The sequence below is a fragment of the Pundamilia nyererei genome, unplaced genomic scaffold (assembly GCF_000239375.1).
Source record: "Pundamilia nyererei isolate P.nyererei 1_Seehausen unplaced genomic scaffold, PunNye1.0 scaffold00524, whole genome shotgun sequence".
NCBI classification, from domain to species: Eukaryota; Metazoa; Chordata; class Actinopteri; order Cichliformes; family Cichlidae; genus Pundamilia; species Pundamilia nyererei.
In genome coordinates this window covers 83,096-99,617 of record NW_005187925.1, presented here as the reverse complement: position 1 = coordinate 99,617, position 16,522 = coordinate 83,096, and the positions used below count along the sequence as shown (strand labels likewise).

Here is a 16,522-nt window from a genome sequence, read left to right as displayed (position 1 = left end):
TGTTCTTATTTTAGCAGCTGAGTATATTTGTTATTGTTGACTGAGAACCTGTTGCACAGTTCAGTAAAAGCAGAGAGCATGAGCATCCACAAGTGAATGCTCTATGTCTGGTTAACCACTTCCCATTCAAATGTCGCTAAAGCATTCAATTTTTTTTTGGCCTGGCTTTTTGTAGCCCAGTGAGATTTGCATGTGCATGTGGCTGTATCGTGTGTAAGAAATCCTCTAAAGTCATGAAATCTTCCAGTGTTTTGTCTTGTTAGACCAGCCAACCACGCAGAGTAATACCTGGCATTAGTGCAGCGCCTAAGAAAGGGAGACCGATATAGTTAATGTGTCGGCCACATGTCTGAGTGCCGGTCGTGTTCTCTCGCTGCCACATCAGAGAAAACAGAATTATTATTGTTATTAAAGTCAACTGTTTCCTGTTTTGACACAGGCCTTGTTATATGCTCTGTATTCTGAATGTGCATTGAATTAGGTTAAGAATTCAGACCTTCAACAGCACATATGAGCGCATAACCCTATAAGGATACATTTAAATCATTGCTGTATCCAGCGTGTGTGATCTTCTCGTTTTGTTTGGGGATGTTCTTTCCACCTCTTCTGTTCTTATTTTTAACATTCTCAAACCGACCGGTGGCTTTTGGATTATTGTGTTAAACAAAAGCGAGTCCTTCGTGCCAACCTGTTTACCTATTTTCTTTTTTTTTTTTTTTACAGCGAGCCAAGACAAGACCAGCAGGAAGCACATCATGAGCACAGCATCCTCTAACCCTGAACCCAGGAAAGAGAGCCTTCCACTGGGCACAGGCGTGAATGAAAGCAGCCTCCTCCTGGAAGTAAGAAACCACATGGGTGTTGTCTGTATGTGTGGCGATCATGTGGAACATTTAACATGCTACATCTGTAAATACAGCACCAAAGCAGTTGTATTAATATCAACTGTTACCACACTATGTGCCATATTTTACCTTTTGGTTGGCACTTATTTTCCTGCCATGCTCTGGTTTGCATACATTTGCTTCTGAATTAGTGATTGGGAATTTGGGACATGGGGGGATTTTGTTTGCATGTGTGTGTGTGTGTGTGTGCGCACCCTTTGCCCTTTGGTCCTGCCTTCTTTGCAGGGCTGTGCTGTTGCGTGACATATGGGTGAGACAGGAGTGTCAGAGCTGATGAATTAGGTGGGGACTCTCACATGTTGGCGGCTTGAGCATCCAAGGGAAGTGTGCTTCTGTGTGTGGTCGGACCTCCGGCCGAAAGCACGAGAAAGCGAGAAGTAGAGAGCGAGAAGGCGTCAAGCCTGTCGACATTTATCAGAGAACATAGGAGGTCTGTTCAGCACTCACTTGACCCGAGACCTTTAATCAGGTTTTTAACAGCACGTTTTACGAGGGCATTTATTTCGCGTGGAGTAACAAACAGCATGTGACAAGCCGTTTGTGTGACTCGTTTAAACGCACGTAGCCATACGCTACATGGGAATTGCTCGGGCATTAGGTCGTCATTGCCTCCACGCAATATTCCCATGGCTCTCGGTCAAGCAGTAAATTATGACAGAGATTATCGCACAAAAACTACACGGATCTTCATTCGGAGTGCAGAAGCGATCCACTGATGCTTCTGTTAACGTGTCAGGCTTCTCAGTGGGACAGGAAACAAAAGGTTAGATTGACCGTAGTGATGTGCTGCCTCCTGTTGCGTGACTCAACCTGCAGCGGGGCCTCATAGCAAACTGCACATTACTTATGGTGACGAGATCCCAAGAGAGGGAAGAGACGGATATTTGAGTGTGCGTGTGTCTGGGGGAGATTGCATGTCTTTGTCTGTACGCATATGTGTTTGTACATGTTTATCTGTTTGCATATGAACTGTGTTTGCAAATGTCTGAAGGCAATTCTTTGGAGATTGATGCAGATCGAATGTGCTGGAAGTTGCAGGATTTATTGCATAAATTGAATTCACATGAGGACGATGTTGTGCCGTGTTGTGCCGCAGCAGTGTTTTTGGACATTTAAACATATTTCCATCCATGTTTTTTTTTTTCATATTTAATTATCAACACTTACCAAGGCTAATAGACGAAAATGTGTTGTAATGGCTGTTTAGACTCAAAAGAGGTTCAAGGGGGAAGCAAAGATACTAACAAAGTCTTTAATATTTTACATTTCCCGCATTAAAAGGCAACTCTTTATATCATTTTAACACATTTCAGTCAGAAGTAACGCAGTGGACTGATGGACAGACCACTTCTTTTAGTCTTTTAATGAAAAATGTTTGTCATGTGTGACTCTGGTTTGAGTGGCTTATCAAAAGTTTTCTAACAACCAGTCAATACAACACGATCCTATATTACTGCAACCCTATTGCGTGTATCACCACGGTTGCTGCGACCTCCCCTCATTTCTCACTGTCGACACAAGACAGCAGGAAAACTAAAGAAACTCCTTTGAAACATTGATACAAGGCAATAACGCCATGCCCGCCACCAACATCCTTCTCCCGCCCCAATCGCCCTACAGCTCCCCTGCTGCTTCCAAGTCCAGCGAACATATATTTTATTTTGGGCTCTGCGTGCAAAGGGCCTCTTAAGATTTGTAAGTCAAAGCTTTTAGTCTCCCAGGGCCAGTTATGAGAGCTGGGGGCGTTGCGGTTGCAGATATGTGGTGGAGCAGGCCAGCAGCAGGTGCCTGTTTCCATTACCTAAAGGCTTTAGTATGCAAGGAACTGAGGGGAATGTGAATGGAGAAACACACAAAAACAGCATGCAGCAGTACAGCCAATATCATAACAGTATTTCTGTTTCTGGAACTTTTTTTTGTTGCCTAGTTTACAACAACAGAAGAACAGGCAGTGTTTAGATGTGTTTAGCTGATTCATATAAAGTGTTTGGTTTTATTTATATAAAACCAAACACTAATTGTTATTTTGAGTAATAGAGTTCTGATGTTCCTTCCAGCTCTTTAACTGGAAATGTAGTAAATAAGCTGCTCTATTCCAGCATAAATGACGGATGTTCTCTTGAAGTTTTGCACATGTAAAAAACAAATGCACTGTATTTATCTGTAATAAATTTGCAGGGCCAGGCATAAAAAAAGTTAATTAAAGCTTTAGAACATTCACTTTTTGCTTGTGCATACTCTTTCAGGTCACAGGTCTGGGGCCTATTTGTTCCAGAAGAATAAAAATGTCAAAGTCCTTTTGTAAAGAATTTGGGTTGCAGAAATTTACTGGCATTTCACTGACTTGGAAGAGGAGTGGGGAAAGGTGAATGGGCTAAATAAATCTAAATGAACCTTACATGTAAATGTCGACCTTTTTATGGCCTTGTACGACCTCATAAAGTCAACCTAGCTTTCCAGCATGCTTAGGATGTTTTCATGAGTTTTTGGACACATGATCCAAAGACCTTCAAGTGATCCATGCTTGAGACCTTTATAGCTACATGTGAAATAGTCGTGAAAAAGCAATCTGTTTGTTCAAGTTCATGGTCATGCATTGCCATATTTTTCTGTGACAGTCAGCGTGACATTGAAACTATTATTGCTAAGAAATGAGAGCTTTCAGCTGTTGTATTTTAACCCAGAACAGGGTCTTTTTTTAAACCTAACCGCAGCTTTACAGCCTAAACGTAACCAACTCGTTTTTATATCCTCACCCTCAACAAGTCCTTTTTAAGGATAATCAATAAAATATTGTTTCATATTAACGTGCTGCTAAGCATTTTCTATAATATAAATAATGTCACTCCATGACTCAAACTGAGGTCAAATGATCACTCCAAGGCCAACCCCGTCTGTGACACCCTTTCAAATAGCGGAAAATATTCACTTTGTGTACACGGACATGAATCAGGACATCTGAGGCCAGACAGGTGAAAAAATGTCTTCAGGGATACGAAGATAAGGGTGGGTAATTATGTCCAGAAACCCGAATAAGTACATTAGATGTTGTGACTATCTGATGAACTGCCGCGACACTGCGTTGGCGGTGTTGGATTTAGATGTAAATATATCACATCTGGCACTGACATGTTGTTCCCAGATGTTTATTGAAGTACTAAATACATTACATAGCTACATTAAATATTAATCCACTAATGTTGATTGATCGCTACCCTCCAGAGGGCTCCAAAAATGCTGGTCCGAGTAACAAATACTTTTAATTTGTACAAATGTTGCACAGTAAATGCTGAGTGAGGACCAGTTTCAGAGGAAAGATGCTATATCAGTGTGTTTATTTCCAACTAATCTGCATCTGTTTTGAATGCTGGAATAAGTCGTGCATCTATGTGTGTTTGTGTGTTTGTGTGTACCCCCCGACATTTGAACATGTGCCAGTTAAACTTGTCAAACATCATCTGCATCTGTGCCACAGAGGACTTGACCCATCTTCCAGTCTCCACTGCTGCCGTCATGCTTTCATATACTGTTTTCAGATGTCATCATGTCAGTGTCTCAATATTTTTGTCTCAGAGGCTTTGCTTTGCTGCAGCTTGGCTTCTACGCCGATAGGTTTTAGGGCTACAAATTGCTCTGCTCACAGAGAGGTCACAGAGAGGAGTTTATGGGACAGGTAAGGACAGGGCGCGTACAGTGAGCATTCGCCTCTCGCTAAGGCAATCAGATCACTGCTGGGTGTAAGTGACAGAGAGAGTGGGCACTGGGGTGAAGTGAGGGGCAGCTGGGCTTTCTACCTTATAAAGTACACAGAAACACACACACACCAGGAAAGACCTGCATAGTCTCGCAGTAAAATAGAGGTGACAGACTCTGGCAGCAGCAGTCACGCAAGTCAAGTAGCCTTGCAGTTGTCACGCTATCACAGCTGTGCGCACACTGCACACTGGAAGGCCTCTTTCCCGTCTCCTTCCTGTGCTTTTCTCCTTCATGTGCTGCCTTTTTTAAATATATCTCTCGCACTCTTTCTTTTCCTCTCCATCTGTCCATCTCTCCTCATTTAACAGATACCATTTGTGTATTTTTTTAACATTTTCTTTCTCTGTATCCTCCGCTGGCCAAACACGTTATCCCCCCCTCCCTAGCTTTGTGTGGATGGGTGTGTGAGCAAAGAGGGAAAGTGGGAAGAAGTGTGCTTGTGTCTGGAGTTTCTCTGCTTTTAATCAGTGTGTTTGCTACGACAAATCAAAGCAGCTGTACCAGTCAAACAGACTTAATTATCAGAGTTTCGAGCTTATGAAATGTGTAACTTTAAAGGAGCGCAAATAGGCGCGTAAGTCATCTGCGAGCTAACTGCTTTAAAAAATACAGTTTTAACCAGAGAATATGAGGGGAAAAAAGTCTTTCACAAGCAATATTTTGCATTATAAATCACTAAGTTTTATTTGGCTCGCTCTGTAACACAACCATCTGTTTTTCATTCCCTCTCTTGTGTTGTAATTTTCTATCTTTTGTTCCATTTTTACAGTTTTTCTGCTGTTCTGAGAATTATGGAAAGAAGTTGAATATTACATTTTTAAAGGTTTTACAAGCAAAAATTCTTTTTTTAAGGCCGTAGTAATAACTTCAACCACAGTTAGGTCACAAATTAGAACATCTGACTATATTGCATCTATATTCATACACCTGTATTACGCTTTTCACAGACAGAATAGAGAAGTCATGTGTGTGTTTGTTGCATCTGAGTTTATTTGCTGCATGAGCTGCCCTGACTCTCTTTCTCTGTGTGTGTGCGTGTGTGTGTGTGTGTGTGTGTGTGTGTGTGTGTGTGTGTGTGTGTGTGTGTGTGTGTGTGTGTGTGTGTGTAGTCTCTGACAGGCTTTGCCTTGGTGGTGAGCAGTGACGGGATGGTTTTTTACGCTTCCTCGACCATTGTGGACTATCTGGGATTTCATCAGGTGAGTTGAACACGAATACAGTGAAAACATTGTATAATCTATGTTTAATATGTATAAACGAAATGCACGCTGTACATATGATTATCCATAGATAAGCTGATAAGCCTTGACTGTTCTGTAGATGGGGGAATCAGTGTGCCAAAACTCCAACAGATCAGTAGGAAATGTGCTCTTTGAGCCAGAATATATAAAATATAAAAATGAGGTATGGGTTGCCTTTTTTTGTACTTCAGCTGGTCACATGGCCTCGTAATCTGTGATGATAGCATCCATGAAAGTGTTTTAGCACACAAACCCTCTTAAGGTTACGAATCTGCAAATCTCATAGGACCTCATTGCTGTCATTATTCAACAAGGTCACAATTGCCGTTTTTAGTACGCTCCATTCTTCTGTTGCCATCCCATCCAGTTTAGGATCCGGAGTAAACTGCCTTTCTTTTAATTCTGACTTCCTGCTGCCTGATAACTCTTTCAGAGGGCAAAGTAAACCCAGAAGGTTACACCTAAGGGGACCACAGAAGGGTGAAGACCTCTGTTTCACCCTGAGATACACTCTGCGGGCGTCTGTTATGTGTGTGCGGGCACTGATAAGTCACCGACGGTTTAACTCTTTTCCTTTCCAGTGGCTATACCCAGCCAGTCATTAATTATGAATGAAGTCAACATGGGCTCGCCTGTCCCTCGATGCTGAAATCATCGCTCTCCTTCAAAGCCATAAATAAAGTGCTTTTCACTGTTAAAATTCCTCCTGTTGCCCTCATGCCTTCTCTTTCTCACACACACATCGCGATAGACATTCTTCTGCAGCGCTCCCACTTGGCTTACAAGCAGACAGGGGCAGCCATGAAATTGACATGAAACCCAAAGTGGTCTGAGACGCCCTGCCACAGTATGTGCATAGGTGTGTGTGTGTCTACAGATTGGCACGGAACCACCGGGCAAAGGAAATTAAAACTCCAAGGGTACATTTGCGTATGCACGTGTGTCTTAGCAGCTCAGTCAACGCTTTTTAATTTGTAACGTCTGCTTTTTGTTCCCATAAATTTCCACTCAAATGATCAGATTTTGCTAGCTAAGGTTTCATTTTATGCCAGCTTCGTTGTCACGTGCTGAGCAAAAGACCCGAGCGAAAAGTTAATGTCAATAATTTTGCAGGAATCAAACCAAAGTAATGGGGAAAAAAATCAGTTTTGAGCTGATTATTGCACAGAACCTGAATATGGCCTTGGCTGAATTTCACAGCAAACCATCCCAGCGTTGAGTCGAGTTGCTGCCATCCAGTTGTTGCCTTTCATAAACACATGTGACCAGCACAGTTAAAAACAAAAAAACGAACATTCATTCAATATGCAACAAGTGCTCGAAGAATTAGCAAAAATCGTATCCATGTTAGGAAGGACCGGGACCGTTTTGCGACATGTTAGCTGCTGATTAAATATTAAAGAGATGTAAATTTACCAGCTCACACTAGTAGTAGAATCACAACTGGCCCTTTGTGTGCTCAGATCTCGGCAGTGACTGTATGTAAGACACTTGGCAGCGGATCAAGCGAATCAAGCCACCGCAGTACGTTAAATTGCGTACATGCAAAACAGTTATTTTAAAGAAAGAAAAAGAAAAGGAATTACCACGCAAAAGGTTTGGCTGTGAGCCATAGCACTGCAGCATGCAAAGCATTTGGTGTGATAAACTAATGTATCATCAGCATTAGCTCAAGGTTGAGCTCAGAATTCAAATCAGGTGTTCTTTGTAGTCAGTGATGGCCATATTTAGAAGTGAAAAGCAAAATGCAGGTGACTTTGAGCACAGAGAAGATGAATAGGAGTGAACGGGTAGTTGACAGCTTTTCTGCATTTTTCTACATTAAAAATATGGCTTTTTAAATACTCACAGATCCGCGTGTTGTATTTTCAGACTGTCATGAAAACATTCTTTTATACTTTCCCACATGTTCAGCTCTTGCAAAGGAGCTGTTAGTTGTTTTTAAGCCACATGCTTTGCCTCTCAGGCTTTGACAGCATGTAACATAATTTTGAGCCCACAGCTGTATTCAGAAAGACACTTATCCATAATATACCACAGGAAATAAAGAAGAAAAGACATGGCTTTGCTAAGTAGCACCACAAGAAAGCGCCACAGAAGAGCAGAAAACCTCCACTGGCCTTTGATCCAATTTGTTACAGGGGCAGTTAGCCTTTGAAGGTCACTGAAAATATCACTTATTCTCTTTTTCCTCCCCCTCTTCTTTTCCTCTCTGAGTTTTTTTACAAGAAACATAAACAATAGTCACTCGATCCTTCTGTCTGCCTGACTGCCGGTAGGGAACCCAACCACAGGACGAAGCGCTCGCCGAAGACAGTGGGAACAGATTGTGTTTGCAGAGGCAGGCGATCAAAAAGCCTCGCGTGCCACCAGTGTGGAAATTATGGAGCGAGGGCAGGGAGGAGGGGGAGAGGGAAGAGGAGAAGGTTGAACATTTTAGTGAGGAATCTGTCATGGAATGACAGAAAACACAGCTATTGCTGGAAAAGAGAGGGAGGAATGACGAGAGCGGGCTGGAACCCTACTTACTGTGTGTTTGTGTGGATGTGGAGAGAAAGCTGGGCTGGACTGCCGTTCGGGAGCTGGTGTCACGCGATGTTTGACAAACACAGCTGCCCTCGCTGGCCCCGCAGCTGCCCTTAAGACTGTTACTGTACTGGGGCAATTCTCCTGCCTTTGTGCATGTGTATGTAACTGTGCGAGTGCTCTGGTTGTCTGACTTTCATCGACTTTGTATGTATAGCGTTGACCTCCCCAGGAATGGTGGGGCAGAATTAGCCCTGAGAGCGGCGAACAGCTGTCAGCTACAAGAATGGAAGCAAAACTCGGTCGTCCAAAGTCATAAACCGGATGTAAAACTAAAAATTAAAACTGATTAACCAAACCAGTCCGAATCTCCTCCCCACAGACTGACGTGATGCACCAGAATGTGTTTGACTACATCCACATAGACGACCGTCAGGAATTCAGACGCCAGCTCCACTGGGCCATGTGTCCTCCACAGCACCAAGGGACGGTGGCACACCAGGATAACCAGCTAGCTACAGGAACTGGTGGGTAGCTCACTATGAATTTAGTATGGGAACATGTAAAACATTATCGCATAATGCAATAGGTTTGAGGTGATGAGGTCAGCTGCTGAGATTTCTATTCCTGGATCTGTATGATGTTGATGAGAGGAACCGTCTAATCTGTCAATCTCAATTCAATTCAGTTCAAATTTATTGATATAGTGCCAAATTGAGGCAATGACCCTACAAATATAGAGGGAAAACCCCAACAATCAGTAGATGACCCCCCCATGGCAAAAGTGGGAAGGAAAAACTCCCTTTCAACAGGAAGTAACCTCCAGCAGAAACAGGCTCAGGGAGTGTCGGCCATCTGCCGCGACCGGTTAGGGGTGAGGGGAGAAAGACAGGTCAAAGACGAGCTGTGGAAATAAGCCAGATGTTAATAATAACTAATAACTAAATGCAGTGAGGCATATAAACACATAGTTAGTGAGAAAGGGGACTGAAGAAGAAACACTCAGTGCATCATGGGAAGCTCACCAGGAGCCTATTGCAACGTAACCGAGGGAGGAGTCGGAGTCACCTGATTCAGCCCTAACTATATGCTTTATCAAAAAGGAAAGTTTTAAGCCTGATCTTAAGGGTGTCTGTCTCACATTACACTCGTTATTAACAGTTTTAATGATTCATTAATTAAAATTGATACAGTGCTGACAGATAAATGCTTTAAACAGCAGTGTATTATTCATAAAAGCAGGTAAGTAATAAAAATACAAAAAAGAAGTCTGTCCCAGTCATTTGCTAACTATAAATATTGTTGTCATTTAAAACGTCATCATATTTATACATATGTATCTTGTTTTCTCCTGTATTATTACACAAATTGCAGTACAAATTGTATTACTCATACCCTCTCCATATTTCTTTACTAAATTACAGGTGAAGACTTTGTAGTGAGCAGCCTGTTCCATTCTCCAGAGGCAGGGGAAATCCCTCCCGAGCTCTCCTGCTTTCTCAACAGATGTTTCATAGCCAGAGTCCGATGCCTTTTGGACAGCACCTCTGGATTCTTGGTGAGTAATTGAACCAACTCAAACTCAAAAAAAACCCAACAACGTTACTTCAGTTTTCAGTTCATTAAAGTTTACGCAAAATATAAAAACTGAGCAGGGGTTGCCCGCTCACTGGAAGAAGACCCAGGGCTATAAAAAGTGTTATAACCCCTTGGTACCGCAAGACTTCACTTATAATTGTAGTATGTGCAGTTATTTATAGGTGTATTGACAGAATTATAAGGTAATTGGGTGCATGGCCACAGTGGCAGAGAATGAGCGTGGTTCATCCCTCATGGCTGTGACTAGAGTGGTTTGGAGACCAGCAGTGGAAAAGCTGAAGGCCCTGATGACAGAGCAACGAGAATATGGGTTTGGACTGTTTCATCAGGGTCAGTCAAGTTTACTGTCACCAAGTCCTCTCTGGTTGCACTGAAGCTGGCCGCACAACTGAAATTTTAGATGGCAATTTTCTACATATACTGTAGATGCTGGTAGCCAAGTAGTGAGGAAATACTGGTTGGAGGCTTTCCTCATCAGTCAACATAATTACAGTTAGGACACAACAATTTGTAATGTAACGCACAGTGCTCAATCTGCTCACAAATAATCTGGCAAGAAAGTCTCGGTTTCATAACATTTGGACCACTTACGAGTGTTTTCAGACACAGTAGCAGCCTTATTTCATGGACAGGAAAGTCAGTCAGTTCCTTCACAGTGTTAGCCAAAAATTAAATGTCCACCAGTGTTGGCTAATAAAAGTTAGCTGACAGGTTTAATCAAGATGTTGAACACTGCACACAACATCTAATTAAACTTGGTTAAACTGGACTTGAGGGGAGGATTACCAGGTTTAAGTTAGCTAACATTAACAAGCTTGGCTAGCTAAATGTTTAGACCACACGCGTGCATGCCACAGACACAGATGCCTCCTGATTTGAGCCAAGAAGCTTACGAATAAAATACTAGAATTTAGCTTTATTGGATGGAGTGTCGGCACAACTGACTTTATAGGAACCCATACTGTTTGTCTGAAAGTGGCACTAACAGTGCAGATATGCTAGAGAGGTTCAGTTCAGTGACTCAGATTAAAAGAGGAGAAACCTAGCAGACGCCTAGCCAACAATTTGAAACCTCTTTGCCACTGATTGGTCTTAAAAATGGTCGCTATAATAGTCGATACCTTTAAGCCTTTGTAAAAGGGCAGAAAAATAAAGCCTAGATGTTTGTGTAATTGTATTATATGTTAATCAAGGCCTTTGGATGGGTCCTTTCTTTCTTCTGTTCCAGACGATGCAGTTCCAAGGTCGGTTGAAGTTCCTCCATGGGCAGAAAAAGAAGTCAGCCTCTGGTGCTCCAGTGGCCCCACAGCTGGCTTTGTTCTGCATAGCTGTTCCCCTCCTGCTCCCCTCCATCACGGAGATGAAAATGAAGAACATGTTAATGCGGGGAAAGAATAAAGGAGCAGTAGGAGGAATCATCTCCGGACTGGAGCAAGGGTAAGAAGGAATAAACTCTCACACATGCGCAGCATCTTTACAGCTTTAACTAAGTTAGGAGAGATGATGCATATTGACACTGTGTCACAGTTTTGGACACTGATTGCTTTAATAGGGGTACTATGTAGTAACTAAAGGTGAAGTGTTTTAACAGTCTTAACACTGAGGTTTGATGCATTTTGGCATCTCGTTATAGCCTCTAGAGAACGACACTGATTGGCTTTATGGGAGCTCTGAGTAAAGGTCAACATTTGAGAGTCCATAGGTCACAGCAGCTCACAGTTCATAAGGGATGACGTGTTTATTTTGTTATTATACACTTTACATGTCCTAAGATTACCTCTTGCCTCGGTTGTGGTCCACATCGCACGGGCACAGGAAACATAATTATTTGGAGTTACTGTGAGAAAATCCATTTGCTCCAGCCCTCATGTGTCATTTATAGATTTTTTGAGGTTTGTCTTTTTTTCACAGATACCAACTTATTGCCCAGCAACAGTTTTATGAACACACAAGCATTTACACTGAGACCCAGTTACCAACACAAACATAAGCCCTCTCCTCACGCAGTAGGATCTGATACCAAACCAAACAAGCGCTGGACGCCTTACCTGTGGCCAATTAGGAGCAAATACGCGTCTCAGCTTGGATAAGGCCCTCTGTGATTCATGCATCATTAACAACTTTAGGGAGTCAGAGAGGCCAAGACTTGGGATGTAGTCAGTAAAGCAGAGCTCCTCCACCGCCCCCCGCCCCTGCTGTTCAGGCAGTACATCATCCAGGGCAACATGGTGGATAATGTAACGATAAACCAGTTAACTAGACAGCAGATTGGAGTGGTTAAACCATTCTTAGGGTTAAGGTTCAGAATTAAGTGTATAGTATGTACAGTACATGTAGCGCCTGGGTCTGCTGCCATATAGAGAGACTTAATATGACTTGGATTAAACTTACAGTCAGATTCCCGAAAGCCTGCTGACTTTATTGTTGCACAACGATCTCCGGTTCTGCTCTAAATTCTGAGTATATGTAGACTTTTTTAAAACTAGGAAACACAGTGAAACTGCGTCAGGCTATTATAACAAAAAATAGAAAGCAATACTTCTCTTTTTGGTCATTTCGTGTCACTAGTCGGCAGATGTCACTGAAAACATGTCCCTTAGTTCATTTCTTTGCGAGCCTGTTATAGTGAAATTGTAGCTACTGCTAGAACAATCTAAGAGCTAAGAAAAGACTCATTTTACACATATGATGCTACAGAATATACTCACTCACAGCTTGGTTGTATTAAAGACCTTCAGCTGTGCTGTGCTCAGGTTGAGAGATATTTGAAAGATAGGAAAAATGCAGAAACGTATTTGGAAGCAGACAAACAAAAAGAAACATTTGCCTTTAGAATTCCTGAATAATCACTCACAGAACCGCAAATTAAACCCTGTTATTCCCACTGTAGCCATGCACTGTAATTGGGTTTCCATATAAAAACTGAAAAGATGAAGAGGGGGAAAAAAACATATTTTGATTATTGTTTTTGTGGGGGGGGCACAAAGAAAGCCACAGAAACAAGTCAAACAAGTACGGGAAAAACTGGAAAAGGCATTTAACGTATGAATGCTGATTAATCAGAATGCTGTAATAGTTATAAATATAATTTAGCTCTTTTATCTTTTTCGATCAATCGCTTACTCAGCGTTCAACAAGATCAATTTCAAACTTAAAATCATAAGAAAATACAGTTTGAAAAGACTTTCATGCAGTTACTGAACACATTCGGGTTCAGCTACTGCACTGTGTAAACATGAAGATATATTGCATTGTGCTGCCTATAAACTAGGAGACCGGGCCATCATTGATCTTTGGGGTTCTGGATGTTGACTCTGTTCTCAATTTTCAGATGAGACACATCCCGGAAAAGATGAGTCACTTTTGGAAAGATCCTCTCGTGAACTAAATTGAACCAAACTTAGAATTTTTATGCTTTGAGTCATTCGGCAGAAAAGAAACAAAAACATTGAGCATGCAGTGGTTGCCATATGGATACATGGGTAGAGAATGGCTCTTTGTGGACTTTGTTGAAAAACAGTAAAACTTTGTAAGTTTTGTGTCTTTGTTTTGTGACTAATGATCTATTTTTTTCCTTCTCTTTCCACTTCCACTCTTTCCCCCTGCACAGCGAGCGTGGAGAACACCTCCGGAGACACTCCTTCAATGGAGGAATGGGTGATGCTGCAGATTCTCTCCGGCTCTCCTGTCCCACTCCTGGTGCAACCCAGCGAGGTCACCACACTCCGTGGACCCCACTCTCCAAAGACAACCTCAAGTTCCGCCCGGACGGTTACTATAACCAGGAGGAGCCCCTAAACTACTGCAAGTCCTCCGTGGGTCCCCATAAAGGTCTGAGCCCAGGCGTGGGTGGCGGCTGGCCTCCGCGACAGAACTCAGGACCCGTCAGGTCAGGCCAGGGCGTCGGCTACATCCCCTCTAACCGCATGAACAAGACCGGCCAGTACGGGAAGCCGTACCGTCTCTCGCCCAGCTGTCACAGCGGCAGAGGTGGTGAGGTGTTTGTCTCCAAGCTGTACGGCAACGTCCAGATTCCCACAGACCCAGACGCCTACTGCGTGGACCTGGTGAAGAGCGAGAATGGCTACGGAGAATGCTTCGACGGTCACCTGATGCCCGAGATGCCCCCCATAAAGATCGAGCACGACTCTGATTCGGAGAACGGCTGCGACGCGTACGGCCGACCCTGGACGTGCCGCGACCAAGTGCCCGTTGACCGTCGCTATGGTAACGGCCTATATGACCACACCGTTGGCCTGCAGCTGAAATCCGAAGCTGATTATTACGATCCACAGTATTCGCCCTGCCAGCGGGGGAAGGCTGGGATCAGCCCGCCGTACAACAACGGTAACTATCAGAACTATGCAGTGAACAACGGGAACGCCAACGCACGCCTGTTAAAGTGCGACAAAGACCTGGGCAGTAACAATGACTCCAGTCAGTTTAGTCCTCAGAGATTCCCACACTCAGACTCTCTATGCAGCAGCCAATCCGTCAACCTCATGGACTCGCACGTCTACTCACAGGATCCACACAAGGCCTACATGCAGTCTGACTACAACAAGCATGGCACCTACGAGTTCAAAGGTCACAGCCTGATCCATTCGATCAAGCGGGAGCCCATGGACTCGCCGCCGTGGCCTGAGAGCGGCCATGACATGAACCAGTCCATAATGGTCGGCTCCAGGAACGTTATGCCATGCGTGATGAGCACAGGACACCACAAGTCCAGTCCATATATTTACATGCCGTGAAAGTGACACGTCAACACATCTGCAGATACTTACCCTCTACACAAACACACACACACACATACATATTCTGTACACGCAAAGAAATCAGTGTGCATTAAAGTACTTTGTCTTATCGTTTTCATACACCAGCATTATAAGAGAAGAGTTATTTTTTAAGGGATTCCCAGGATGTCACATACTTCTTCTGTTTGACGAAGAAGCTCAGGTTCTAGTGTTGTGACAATCAAAGTTAATACGAATCCAGTTTATGCATAGATTCGTTTGTTTGTAAGGATTAAACTTTGTAGCTGGTTCCAAGCACTTTTAGATTTAGCGACGACAAGACTTTTGAAACACAGTTTTATTTTATTTTTTTTAATATGTTGTGGACACCTGACTTTTGTGGAAGAAACAAAGATTTAGCTGTCGAGAAATTTTTGGTTTTTTTAACCTTGCACACAGGGGACGACTTACGCCTACGCTGGTCTCAAGGGAGATGACGAGTGAGTATGAGAAAAACAGGTGATTTTTGCATGTTTTCATGCTTTTAAATTACTGCCAGGGCAGTTTAAAAAAACAAACAGGGTGAGCAAAGTTAAATTGGTGCCACAAGATAATACTTAAAGCTCCGTAAAACACTTGTTCATTCGTTCGAGGATATTTTAATGCATGAAAAATCTTCTTTGATGCCCGTTTGTTTTGTGTTCTGAATCGTCTAAAAGCGTGGCTTTCGAGGCAACATTGGAAAGTTTTAAAAACTGATCCTTGCTTGCTGCAGAACTGTTCAGAAAACTAGAGACCAATTAATACTGCATAGTGTAAAACATGTCAAACTATCAGTAGAGCCAAAGCTTTAAACTTTAAGCATATTTTTTTGTATGTTACAATCAGCCAGATTACATAGAAGCAAGCAGGGAAACAAACCTCCAACACAAGCCCTGTGGCGTGTGTCCTGCTGAAGTCTCCATGAGCAAGGCATTGATTGGTACCTTGTGAGTGTGCTGCTTTGCACTGGCTGCTGGGCTTCTTTGTGAAAAAGGATAACGGGAAGATGAAATTCAGAGTGCACAAGATCAAAGTTTAAGAAGGCTGGTAATTCAAAAGTGATACTAACTGAAGTCATGATGTAACTGCTGTTTTTTTAATCGTCAAACAGTAAAATATTTTAATTAAAATCTTTCAAACGTCATCATTTTAGATCATAAAACTCCTGCCGCACCTTCTCTTGGAGGTAATATTGTACAGCATAGGTGAGTGTTCATGACAAGTTCTGCATTTCAGCTCATATACCCCCCCCCTCCGGGTTATGACGCCTTTCACGTCGTCCTTTCAGCCCCGAAACATTGGACCTTGTGTTCACATCAGTATTTTTGCACTAGTGAATTTTTTAAAAAGCACCAAATTAAATCAATGTCAGTCTCAGTTTTGTGAAGCTAAGTTGCACTACTGGGAATAGTTCAGTTGAAGTTCAGCCTATTCAGAAAGGTTTTGGAGTCGACACGCACAACTGTACATGGTGTCACTGTTTTGGATTTGTCTTTTTCTCTCTCTCTCTCTCTTTGTGTGTGTTCATTTCAATAAATGTTTGAGGATTTGTATTTATTGTAAGACACAAATAATTTAAAAACTACAGTTTTGAAGGCTTTTTTGTTTCTGTTCTACTAACGTAAATAAATATGGCTTTCCCCCCTCCTCGCTATCTGTTTTGATAATTGTAAAAAAAAAGACTCATACTTATCTGATGGAGGAGGTAGCTGCAAGG

At 42.6% G+C, this 16,522-nt stretch overlaps 1 protein-coding gene across 1 annotated transcript in view; it reads left to right on the top strand.

The window, feature by feature from the left end:
• Positions 1-16,331, top strand: part of LOC102192878 (uncharacterized) — a 62,347-nt gene extending 46,016 nt beyond the window's left edge. Inside the window, exons 4-9 of the mRNA XM_005754217.1 lie at positions 724-842; positions 5,771-5,860; positions 8,811-8,955; positions 9,853-9,986; positions 11,256-11,464; positions 13,638-16,331. Coding sequence (XP_005754274.1) covers positions 724-842; positions 5,771-5,860; positions 8,811-8,955; positions 9,853-9,986; positions 11,256-11,464; positions 13,638-14,781 — 1,841 coding nt within the window. The 3' untranslated portion in view covers positions 14,782-16,331. The remainder of the gene's footprint in view (positions 1-723; positions 843-5,770; positions 5,861-8,810; positions 8,956-9,852; positions 9,987-11,255; positions 11,465-13,637) is intronic.
• The last annotated feature ends 191 nt before the right edge of the window (positions 16,332-16,522 follow it).